General features: G+C 37.9%; 1 protein-coding gene across 2 annotated transcripts in view; it reads left to right on the forward strand.

Annotated features, from left to right (window-relative positions):
• adad1 (adenosine deaminase domain containing 1 (testis-specific)) overlaps positions 1 to 12,936 on the forward strand; it is a 135,544-nt gene that overhangs the window by 119,903 nt on the left and 2,705 nt on the right. For both annotated transcript variants that reach the window (XM_077247237.1, XM_077247236.1), the window contains exons 8-11: positions 1,270 to 1,440; positions 2,366 to 2,598; positions 9,106 to 9,340; positions 12,049 to 12,181. In XM_077247237.1, the coding sequence (XP_077103352.1) occupies positions 1,270 to 1,440; positions 2,366 to 2,598; positions 9,106 to 9,340; positions 12,049 to 12,181 (772 nt within the window). The remainder of the gene's footprint in view (positions 1 to 1,269; positions 1,441 to 2,365; positions 2,599 to 9,105; positions 9,341 to 12,048; positions 12,182 to 12,936) is intronic.

Genomic DNA, 12,936 nt, shown 5'->3' on the forward strand with positions numbered 1-12,936 from the left:
ACTTTATGGTAATGAGCTATGACGCGGTTCAGCGGCAAGCAGCGGCAAAACGCCAGAAACCAATCAGAATAAAGACGTCCTTCACTCTGGCTGATTCCGGAGAAACATACGATGTGAACTTTCGTTCCTACCAAAACATTAGTTCCGAGAAAATGGAGGAGAAGCTGATAATCGCTGTTGCTGGGTTTCCTATCATTTATGATATGACGTTGTTTGCTTACAGGGACCAGTTACAAAAGAACGAGGCATGGGAATGCAATTCATTTGCTCACAGTGACAAAGATTTGACCAATTGCACTAATGCAAATAATAGCCTAATGCAAATAATAATAATAATAATAGCTAATTATTATTTTTTTCCCCGACCAAAAGTGACCAAAACAGTTATACAAATGCTGTCATTATAAAAGGTTTCTTCAATGTATTGCTTGTTTTTTTCTGTTTATTACATTTCATGTTGTGACACTTCTCTTCTCCCTGCTACGTCAGAGCGTCCAAAGCGTCAACGAGCTTCCCCGTGCTTTTTGACAAGCGTCCTTGACAGAGCGGCCAGAGCTTCTTTGACGCTCAAGTCGGCGGCGGTGTGAACGTACAGTAAGGGATTGAAACTTGCCGGCCCCGACAAGTTATTAAAGACATCGTTAAAATAGTCAAAGTGACTACAGTGGCTCAATCCTAAGTTTATCAAGCGACGAGAATACTTTTTGTGCGCAAAAACAAACAAAAATAACGACTTTATTTCAACGATTCATTTCCTTCTCTGTGGGTCTCTAGTCAATTAGCGTAGTGTGATTGCGTAATGCTACGTCACACGTAGGCTCACTATTGGCCGACGCTGGTCATGTGTGTGATGCGTGTGAAATACAACACAGAAACACTACACTATTACACTAGTGAACTCACTCGAGGCCCACAGAGAAGGAAATGAATCGTTGAAATAAAGTCGTTATTTTTGTTTTTTTTGCGCACAAAAATTATTATCGTCGCTTGATAAACTTAAGATTGAGCCACTGTAGTCACTTGGACTATTTTAACAATGTCTTTAATAACTTTTCGGGGAACAAGTTTCAATCCCTTAAAAGCCTATGGAGGAGTGATCCAGCTCTCAGATTTAATCAAAAATATCTTAATTTGTGTTCCGAAGATGAACGAAGGTCTTACGGGGTTGGAACAACATGAGGGAGAGTAATTACTGAGAGAATTTTTGGTGAACTATCCCTTTAAAGCACAGATGACTGGAATTTAGAATGTCTTTTCAATGTGTCATAGGTTTCTGTATAGGAATCTGTTGCTGTTCTTCAGTAAGAATAGTGCTCTGGAGGAGAAGTCAGTCTTTCAGCAGGACCAGACCACGAAGCTCCTCAGCTTCAAAGATCACATCACTCTACACCTGTACCTGAGCCAACTACCCAAAGGAGCAGCACAGATACCTTCTCAACTGTACACACACTCACAAACATACATTTACATGTATAAATGAAGAGAGTCAGGTCTGATGAAGGCCCAGTATCATGCTCTTCTTTAACCCTGTAAAGCCTGACATATGAAAGACAAAATCTAAAAGAAAATGTTTTCACGTTCTTTTTTCATTGAGTGTCATATTTGATACATCAAGCTTTTATGGCTCATATGATATAGTGAGAATATGGAGCTCAAACTTGAGGAGGAAAAAACAGCTCAATTTTATTCAGAGGCCCGAACTGAGAAAAAATATGAAATTTGGTGCAGATGCTGATATTTATATGGCCAAAAGGTAAGATGAAATTCTGATGCTTGTAATGTAAGTGTAAGTTTTTATAACAGTATAGAAGATACTTAAATAAAATGCATATAAATATCAGTCGTCTCTATATCTGACAATAATATGTCTTGGTAAGATATTTAAATTTTTAGTTTTATGATCAAATCTCTATCGTTTTTTTTAAACAATGCGATACAATGATGATTATATTTGATACTCGCATTTACACATGACTTTCTAGAAATAGATGTATGGATAATCAAGCAAACCCAAGTTGCTTCAGTCCAGTGAATGCTCATCTTAATATATTACTAACAATATAAAAGTTATTATTTTGGAGCAAAAAGACGCGGGAACCACGAGCTGAAGGTGGAAGTTTGTACAATAAAAAAAAAAAAAAAATCATGTTGATCATTTACAGGCCCAAGAAATTCTCAAATCAAATATGAAACAGGCTTTATAGGGTTAAAATCTAACATTTTCTTTTTAATTGGTCGAGTGTGAGCTTTTTTCATTCCTCATTTGTGCAAGCGCGCATTGTGGCACTTGTCTTGAAGAAATACAGCACAAACATAAACTTTGAATTTGTTCAACTAAATCACAGTTGTTGTCCTTGTTTTCTAGCCGCCTCAATCCTCTGTCCATCTCTGCATGGGAGGTGAATAATCAGATCGGCCTTCATGTGGTGGTGGAAGGGAAGGTCTTCTCCAAGTTCTCCAGCTCGTATGAGCAGATGGGCTCGCATGTTGTCAGTATGTCCGCCACCGATAAGATCATGCAGTGGCAGGTGTTGGGCTTCCAGGGGGCGCTACTGAGCCACTTCATTGAGCCAGTCTACGTGAGCAGCATCTTCATTGGTAAGTTAGAGTAAAGCCCAGTGACGAACAATCAAGGCTAGGGGTCAACTGATAAATAAACCAGGCTGATATATTGACCGGATAATTGACATTTTTTTAATTATCGCATCAGGCGGTACGTATTACTGTTTGGCCGATGTGTCGGAAGTAGGACTTTTATTTTCACATCGACACGATCAACCAATTTTGAATCCTTTGATTTAAATCTGCTTCGCTGTATCCAGTTGGCTGCTATGTTGTAATCATGTTATATTAACTTGGTTCTTTATGTAAAATTAGCGCTCCAGATTTTCTTATTACAGTTGACAATTTTCAACAATAAAGTTCAAATTATCTTTTCCATATAATTTCATTTTTTTATTTCTAATTTAATAATTAGCTAAAATAAATATGCTGAATAATTACTGAAAATTAGTTTATATTAAATTTAAATTGTATAGTAATATATACCAACATAAAATATACATATTTCATAAAACATAAAACGATTTTTCTAGAGGCGTGTTTTTTTTTTATAACAAATTTTACTTTTAACTTGAGTTGCAAAAGACGTGAGTGCAACGGTCTAACCGTTTACATAGAAAAACAATGGAAAACCTGCGCATTGGAATGAAGAAAAAAAGCAGCGTTCTTTGTGAGGTTTATATATGTACCGGAACAGTGGATTGCGGCTTTTAATTTGGATTTATTCTTCCAAACTGTCTGTAGGTGTCAAGAAAACACTGTAACGCTTTTCACCTGTCGATGTTTGATCTGTGAATAAAAAAGAGCCCCGCTTTCACCTCCGACACAAACAGTGGCGCAGATAGGATTTTTTAACTGGGGGGCACCAAGCTGTCAGCAAATTATTTAAACTCAATTCGTTATTTTGCGTAATTTTGGGCTTTAACTAGTGCTCAAGTAGTTACTTTGCGTAATTTGGGCTAATGATTTGCACTAAAAAGCCATTGGGGATTCTTATTTGAAATCATGGATAAAAAACAATGCACAAAGGTAAGCAAAGGCCTAATCACCATGGATCACCACTAGCAATGCATGATCAGACTGTTTTTTGACTAGTATGCCAATCACCCACCAAAACTTCATGTCTTCAGCAAAGTATTTTTTGTGGCTGCCCTCCTGCAGATCCTCACTTGACTGACTAGGGCCTGCCTTACTGTCATCAGAAATCGCCTGCAGGCCAGGAGGACAACATTTTAAATCTTATAATTTCTGTTAACCCTCTATACCTCTATAGAATTTCACAACAATGTGAAATACAACATATTCCTGAGAATTAATGGCTAAAACTACTATTTCAAAAATGTCTAAGAATAACTCAAATTTTTAAATTTAAGTGCTAATTACAAGTTTGTTGCAATTTATAGATTAGAAATATCTTTCAAATGATGTATTACATATTAAGAAATGTTTTTCATGGCCCATAATTTAAGAAATCTATATCCTCTGTTGCTCCAGTTCATACAATAAAAAAAACATGATTTCCTGCTATAAGAGGATGTCAAAAGTTTATGTAGGCCTTTATTTGTTGTTTGCATAAACCTTGCACCACACAAATTTACTTATTATAATTATTTTTATAGTGGCTTACACGACAGTGAACATACCTCAGTCAATTTATACAGTACAATGGGTTAAATGACAAGATAAAACATTATTTCCTGACGACGATAAATTGTTTGATTTATCCAACCATTCTTTTTGTGTTCATTCATTATTTGCCTCTGTCCACTCACCTAAATACATAGTTATGGTCTCCACATTTTGCTGTGTTTACTAAGTGCAAAAGCCTTCTTGCCATTATTGTCAGACTAGCTATTCCCCTTAACAAATCTAATCTGCCACATCTGGGAAAGTCAACAGGCATAGGATACTTGCATTGTTTGGTTTTTGAAAAAACAAGGTGATTGTTTTTTGTCTCTTCATTGCCTTTATGTAGCATTTATACAGTTGATTTTTTTCAGTTCAGAAAATCACAGACTCAGCTCAGTCATAGATGGTATATGATCACTATGGTTACCGGTCCGCCCCTACAGGCACGATTGAGGCAGCTACCAGCTCCTCATAGGACCCCGGCGACGTCACTCAGGAGTCGTAGAAGCACACACACAGGCCCTGTCCCAAATGGCGCACTTCATGCGGACTTTAGGTCTCGTGGACTTAAATTGCCTGTGCTCGCCGAGTCCGTAGGCCGTCCCATTTAGCATTTATGGTCTTCCACGAAGCCCGCATAGATGCAGGCTCCACGCACTCTAACTACCCAGGAATCCTTGCGAAATGCCAATCAGAAAACGGATGGGAGGAGATTTCGCTCACTAACTGTTAACATGGCTTTATGATATAGGCGTACATTTTACCAGTTGTTACTTACAGTTTATACAAACATTATCGACCAGTGGTTGATATCGCAAACATAATAATAGCGTGTTAAATAAAACGATCGCATTATGATCATTACATAAATAGAAACGAATGTCATGGCTTTACTGAGTCATATAAACGTAGGATGAATATTGAAACCTATACATTTTCCTTAAACTCATTTACATTTTAATTTTGTGTTAAAATTGAACATTATGTATTATTATGTACAACTGTATTGATCATTTACATAACCATGACATCTATTCTAATGCCCAGGTGGCATATACAATTATAGAACTGTAAAAGCAGGCTGTGTAGTTCACATGGACATAAGATTTGCGAAAATAAAATAAATCCTGTTCTCGATGCTAAAGACTGTAATTTTTTTTAATGATATTTGTGATATTTTTCTAATAAAGGGACTGATGAGATGACCTTTAAGTTTATTCAGCTTCGATGTCTGAGCTGAGACCTTCTTCCTGTTTCCGGCGTGACGATCGAGTCTGTCCCAAAAATACCTCTCAATGCGCCCTCGCGGACTCGCGCTAAGGGCCCTATAGGTCTGCACTACATGACGTCACCAAAGTGTGGACTCTGAGGAAGTCCACAAGTCCGGAGTGAGCCATTTGGGACAGGGCCACTGAGAGAGAGTGTAAACGTTGGTGGCATGATGGCGTCGTGTGTTTATTGACAACCGAACAGCGTGCAGTGAGAACGTGGGTACAAACAAAGTAATGGTGACCGGTGTAGATTATTATTGTGTGTCAGCCTGCGTCTGCCCGGACCCGACTCTGAAGCAGCGGCGGGCCGCGAAAACACTGGTTTATCCTCTGTTTTACCGATTTTTGTCGTCTTTTGTAGGGATAGTGAGGGCGGGGGACGGATCGTGTCACTATGAATCTGGGGGGGTCATGTCCCCCCCGTCCCTAGTGCCATCTGCGCCCCTGGACACAGAGAGCCGACAGGATGACAGTGCGAATGGCAAAATGTGAACGTAATGGTCAATATATCGCGTCACCAAAAAATATCGAGGTCACATGCATCGTGCAATAAGTCGATATATTAATTATAACGCCAGGCTGTTAGATTTCGGTCCCGATGTGCCTTAAGTCCTCTCAATTAGTGGTTGAATGAACATTTACACAGCGCTGAGGGAGATTGCAAAAGTCATATATAGACTGAATATGAGGGGAGCATCACAATGTGGACCAAAGAGATCTACATTACATCAGATTGAACCATTGTAATGGAATGTGATACATACAGAATAATAGGTCAGTTTCCAGCTAGTTGTACCACAAACTCCAGGGCTGCCTAGAAGACCCTTCTGCATTAAACAAAGGGAGACTAGATGGGACCACAGGCTACTTCCCATCGTATCCCATAGACCCTAGTACCATATATGGAAGTTGTTCCGGTATATGATAAGAAACAGATGTTGCAGTATATAGAATACAGTACATTCTTGCAGAAAAAATAAACCCCTTCTCTCATACTTTTATGCTGAGACTAGCACTGAAATCTTTCAGCTGTCAATAATTACATTTTGTCATCATTTGGAATGGTGATTTTTCATTTCAACGTGTTCTCCAAAAAAGGACACTTGGAGACTCCAAAAGGACACCAAATAACCAAATGATATAAGGAGTCGATATAATTAATAAATTTATGCACACCAAAGCACCCATTGATACAATCTTTCCAGACTTAAGTTTACATTGTGTACAGCAACAGCAGCAGAGCTTGTTTACATTTTAGACAAGTCAAGTCAACAACACATAAACCAACCGCCTTGATCTGACTGCATTATATGCCTTACTACAGACACGGATCAATTCAGAATTACTAAACGAAGCAACATGACATAAACATGACCGATCAAAACACTATCCTGAATGTGTTTGGAAGCAACGTGAATGTAGTGAAACATGTCTTAATGTGCAAATATAAAAAGTGCAATCAGTGCATCGATACACATACACAGTGCATTGCATACTGGACGACTCCTGTATGTCACTGCAATTGTCTTTACCTTGATTGCAATCCTCATACATCAAAACTTTACTAGCTGGATTATTGGACGGAATATTTTCCTGGACTAAAGGGTTCCCATTGCAGATGCTCAGTGTGATAAACGCCTGAATCCCAAGATCATCTAACTGCGTGACGTATATTACTTTAATGATGCATTTAAATGTGCTTCAGTAATTTATTTGCGTTATATTATTTTAACGTGTCAGGGATTTTTAAATTATCGCATGCTTTAACGTGTTCACGTTGACAGCCTTAATTAATATTGCAATGTTTCATTGTAAAGTAAAAATTGTTTTATTAAAATAATATATCATTTATTTTACAGTGTATCTGCAACATTACAATACTAATGTTTTTGGCTCTCTTAATTAATTTTCAAACATTTAACCATCAAGGTTTTTGGCATAGAACCGCAGAGATATCTTAAAGGAGTCATGAACTGCCTTTTTATATTATTTTGTACTGTTCTCTGAGGTCCACTTACAATGATATCAAGGTTTTTACATAAAAAACATCTTAATTCAGAAGTAATATGATATTTTCTGTCCTGTTTTTGACCACCCTCATCGAAACACATGGTTTGAATAGGCGTGGCTGATTGTAGACTAGGAAGTAAACACCCACTGGTATGATTGGCCAATGGCCAACAGTTTATTATAAATGTTTGACACCCTACATCCTTCATAGATGGACGATTCTGTGATTTAGGTTAAAAACGCATACATGCTCAGTAAAGGTCAAACTATCTGTAATAACGGCAATAGTGACAGTGTAATAAAATGTTTTTTTTTAGTACAATGACCTCTTAGGCTAAAAATAGATTGATCGGCGAACCCCAAAAGCGCCGATCAAAAAAGCCGATCACGTGACGTAAATTACTCCCGCGACTTGTTCACACCGCAAGTCCTAATGCTCAATTCTGATTTTTTGCTCAGATCCGATTTTTTGATTGGCTGTTCACATTACCTTTTAAAATGTGACCTATATCTGATTGCAGTGTGAACTGTTTGAGGTTTCAAACTAACCGGCATGCGCAAAAGAACAATAACAATGACATCAGACGCAGCACGCGGTTGCACTAAAGTTCGGGACGTTATGGAGGAAGTAAGCATATTCGCATTTATTTCATAATGTTTGTGTAATAGAAACTTTTGCGGGTTTATGGTTGCAAATTCACTACAGAGATCTGTGTGGATGCGTAGACGAAGCCAGGAGTGGTGGGAATATGACGTGAATAGTTTCACTGAGACGCTGTTCTCCTGTGTCCCCGTTCTTCCATTTCGTGTGCAATTTTTTCAAAAACGGAGCGGTTACGGTAGGTCCTTCTAGCTTGAATTGAAGTATCTCCCCATATACTACTTAGATATAACACCTCAGTCTCATTGAATCGCTTCATCCCTGTTCTCCATATCTAGTCAAGTTTTTAATGTTAGGCTACTGTCTATGTCTGTTGTGTCTAGGGCTTCGCCGGCGCATAATTGTGACAAATATTGACGTAAAAGTCGCATCAAATCCGCCTTGATTGTTCACACTGCGGCCGCATTGAAAAAAATCAGATCTGGGTCTGATTCAGGACCACATATGTATGTGGTCTAAATCTGATTTGAAAAAATCAGATCTGGGCTAGATTTGAGTGTTCACACTACCTCTGAAGAAGTCTGACCTGGTCACTTGACCCCAAAAAAATCAGATTTGGGCCACTTTTGCCTGCAGTGTGAACGGGGCCTTATATGTTATAAGATCAAGGGATCATGACCCCTTTAAAGCCTCTTCTGTTGACAGTTTAGACAGACGGTATATTATGGAATATTGTGACGTGTTCGTTCCCAGAAGAAAACTCAAGGCTACAATGGAGGCGTTTAAGTGAAACAGAAACATTGCACACTGAAATTGAAAATAACTCACGCTGGAGGGACTTTTTAGTAACTTAGCAGAGCTTTTTCATGCTCAAGCAACAACATTACACAATAAAGAAAGATACAAATTTGAAAAAGGTCCTCTTTAAAAAAAGAATAGGTCCTCTTTAAAAAAATAATAATAATAATGTGGTCACCCACTTGTCCAGGTGCTGTTAATGCAGTTTGTTCCTGGTATCCTTGATGTGCTCAGGTGACGGCAGCTGCAGTGACACTCGTGGTATAGAGATGGCAGTGAACCAGCGTGTTGATGGCATCACCTCAGCACTTCCCTTGTACTACTGCGTCTACCGGCCACACATCAGCCTGGTGTCCTCGGCCATGCCTCCAGACACACACCCTACCCAGAAGTCCCTCAGCCTGAACTGGAGCCAAGGAGACCTTATGATGGAGATGGTCAGTGCTCTGGAGGGAAAGTCTACCGAAGAGTGAGTGCATATGCTTCTCATGACTTTAATGCATCCAGATGTTTTATGCTTCTTATTGGTTATTCTCATTAGGGCTGGCTATCGATTCAGATGTCACGAATTAATTTTCGATTCAGTGAAAGGATAATGTTTTTCATTGATGTTATGTCAGTCGACTCTGCTTATTGTTTTTCGAGAATGTTTCCACTCCTGTTTGTCATTGTGCATGAAACTTCACGCCAATAAATCATCAGATATATTGTAGGGATGCTCCGATTGATCGGACGCCGATCATGATCGGCCGATATTGGCTAAAAATAGATTGATCGGCGAACCCCAAAAGCGCCGATCACGTGACGGAAATTACTCCCGCGACTTTTTCCCACCTGCATGTGTGGCGCACGGGCACACGACAGCAGAGTGGAGCTTGGCAGTGGCAACATGAGTTCTCCTTCACCGGAACGAATAGGGAGTCTCCCAACGGATTGAAGCGCGCGTCCGAGTGAAGACCGTGCACCGCGCCAGACACAACAGAACGCGGTATCTGCGCCACTGATCGCTGCGGCAACGACCACTTTGATCACTTGATAAAAAAAAAAAACATTTCAGCGTTAGATCGCCTCTTATTTAACAAATGAACAAAATGAATGCTCTGAGTTAACTGGAGAAGTTTTTATTTATTTGTATTGATACATTCGTGCCGCGAGATGTTTCAAAAGTGGTGGTGGTATTTTATTTTTTTTGATCTGACGTAGTTGGTTCCTCAACTAGCCTATACATCAGATTCAAATTATTTTATTTAATGCCATGTCAGCATTCAAAGCTATTTTCATGGCAAAAATTCAATTATAAAAATACAAATATCATATAAATACAATAAAACAAAACAAATATAAACAAGAAGTCATTTTATACAATATATATTTTTAAAAATCCAAAACCTTTTCAGGCATAATCTCATTAGATATGTCATTTAATGAAGTAACTTAATAAAAGAGCATTCTGCTCAACTACATCAGACGTTCATATTAATAACAGAAAAAAACTTGCCATAGTTTTGTCCTTTTATCAGTAGCCAGTTTTGGTGTAACAAGTTGTACATTTTGTTGCCAATTAGTAAATGTAGTGGGTGTATTAAGAGGCTACAATTTCCAAAAATGCCTAAGTGTAACTTGATCCCCTCCCATTAGGCTGATCTGATGTGTGTTGGTCTGCCTGACCCCTCTATGTTTGGAATAATTTAATGTTACTCTGCCTTATTTGGGAAAGCTGGCCTACAGTAGCCTTAAGACATCTCATTTTCTAAATACAATTAAATAAACACATTTCTACAAATGGTGCAAACTCTGCTAGATTATAGATAAAAGATTCCCATTCCCCTGCCATTCCGTGATCGGCAGTGATCGGCAATCGGCAGATCATGATTTTGGTGATCGGTAATCGGTGATCGGCCCCAAAAATGCTGATCGGAGCATCTCTAATATATTGCTGACTTGTGCATCTCAAGCGCCCTCTTTACGTTCTTCCTAATGCCTGTTAGTTGTCTGTGGATTGGCCTATATTTGGCGTTGAAAATGGAAACGTCTTTAGACATGGATGATCGATTTTACAATCATTTCAATGAACACTTATGTCTCAAATCGAACAGGATTTTTTCACAAAAGTGGCAGCCGTTGTAATATTCAGAGTTTGAAATTAACTTTTTCACTCACTGGATACATTTTTAAGTTACCGGCCATTCAGAACTTCTACTAGCCAAAAATAAATAAATGAACCAGATTAATACACAGTTTATATATGCAGAAACACAATGAAGCATGTCAGTGCCATTGTTTTGTCTCCAGATGCACACCAGTAATGATTTTTTCTAGGGCAAGTTTATAAAAGCTACTTCAATGACCTAATTAAACTAAGGTCTAATCCTGGCTTAATCTAAGCCTTGTCTGTGAAACCAGGGCTAAATGACAATTGTTGTCCTCGCTTTCAATGCGCTTTGAAAAAAAACAGGCTTTTGCTCACTGTTGCAAAACTTACATTGTGCAGCTTCAACGGTACTTCACTGTTTTCTCTTCCAAATGCTCATCGAAGTCGTTATTTATGCCATTTCTTAATGCATTATTAGATACACAAAACTCATTTACTAAAAGACGGCTGCTTGAAATTCTCATGTACACTTTGTATGCGTGCGCTCTGAAAAATGCTTAATTAAATTTAAAACAAGTGAGTTATGTCTTAAGGGATTGAGCAGACAGGACAAAACATATGAAATGTCAAAATGGATTTGTGCATTATTGTGAATTAATTCTGTAATGTCATCAAAAATAACCAAACAGCAATAATGCTTGGATGAAGAGAAAAATCCATCAATGCATTTGTCTGGAAACTTTCAGATACTGAAAGCACTCATTGATATAAGACACTTTGTTTATTACTTGTACAGTAATATATTCCTTTATTATTCTTTATCATTGATTTTTTTGCTTGTATTTGCTATTAGCCTGTTTTGACGTGGTAATTTGAAAATTGTTTAAATTAATAACTATTACAGTATTACTAATTTTTCATAAAAAATTGTAAATAAAATGGTAGCCTATGTATTTTAATCAAAAATCTTGTTGAATTGGATCTTAAGTCCCGGAATCAGAATCGGATGGAATCGTGAGTTGCCTAAAGATTCCCATCCCATAGTGTAATAAAAATAAAATAAAATATCTGTGTGTTTGTTCCAGCTCTCCGTTTAAGAGCAGTCCAGCCTTGGCCAGCCGTCTTTGCAAGGCAGCGATGTTGAGTCGATTTAATTTGGTAGCTAAAGAAGCCCAGAGAGAGGAGCTGCTCACCGCTGTCACGTACAGGGAGGCCAAGGTACTGCACTCTTTCTGGTTTACATTCAGCTATAGCACTGCATGGTTTGGGGGGAAAATCTAATTGCAATATTTATGATTTTATTGCAACATAAAATGTGTTTATTTTAATTTTAAGTTCCTAGGGCCTAATTTATTGAATTGGTCTTAAATACCATAGGTTTTATCCAATGTGAGGGAACAAACCATGGTTTACATAAGCACAAACTGATATGTAAATGCTCTTAAGCGTACGCCGAATGAAGAGTATGCGTACAAACTTTTTGCTGCTTATATACCAGTAATTTAATGATTTCAACATCATTTAGGAAAACGTTAAGATAAATAGACAATCACAACATGCATTACTAGAATTATATGCATAAAGGAGCAACAAAACTGCTTTTTAATAATTACTGAAATTAATTCATTTATATATAAATAATAATGTATGCCTACACATACACTTTTTAAAGAAACCGGGCTATGCCTATATACGTTTTAGAGAGCGCACTTGGATTTTCTCTACATTGATGTTGAGAGTCATAATTCTGAACCATAAAGTTGTGGGCATTCTGTCGGTTTTGATGTGCTTGTACATATTGTATTTGAATTTAAGGTCACCTACGATTTAGAATAATAATAATAATAATAATATATTTTATTTATAATGTGCTTTTCTCACACCCAAAGCTCTAATAATAATTATAAAGAGAGTTGCATGTATGAATTTTTTTTTTGCATGTATGAAACGCTTTTATAAATTGTTCATAGGAA

This window comes from Siphateles boraxobius, unplaced genomic scaffold, assembly GCF_051911475.1.
Source record: "Siphateles boraxobius isolate OS27281-9 unplaced genomic scaffold, OSU_SipBor_1 3, whole genome shotgun sequence".
In the NCBI taxonomy this organism is placed as follows: domain Eukaryota; kingdom Metazoa; phylum Chordata; class Actinopteri; order Cypriniformes; family Leuciscidae; genus Siphateles; species Siphateles boraxobius.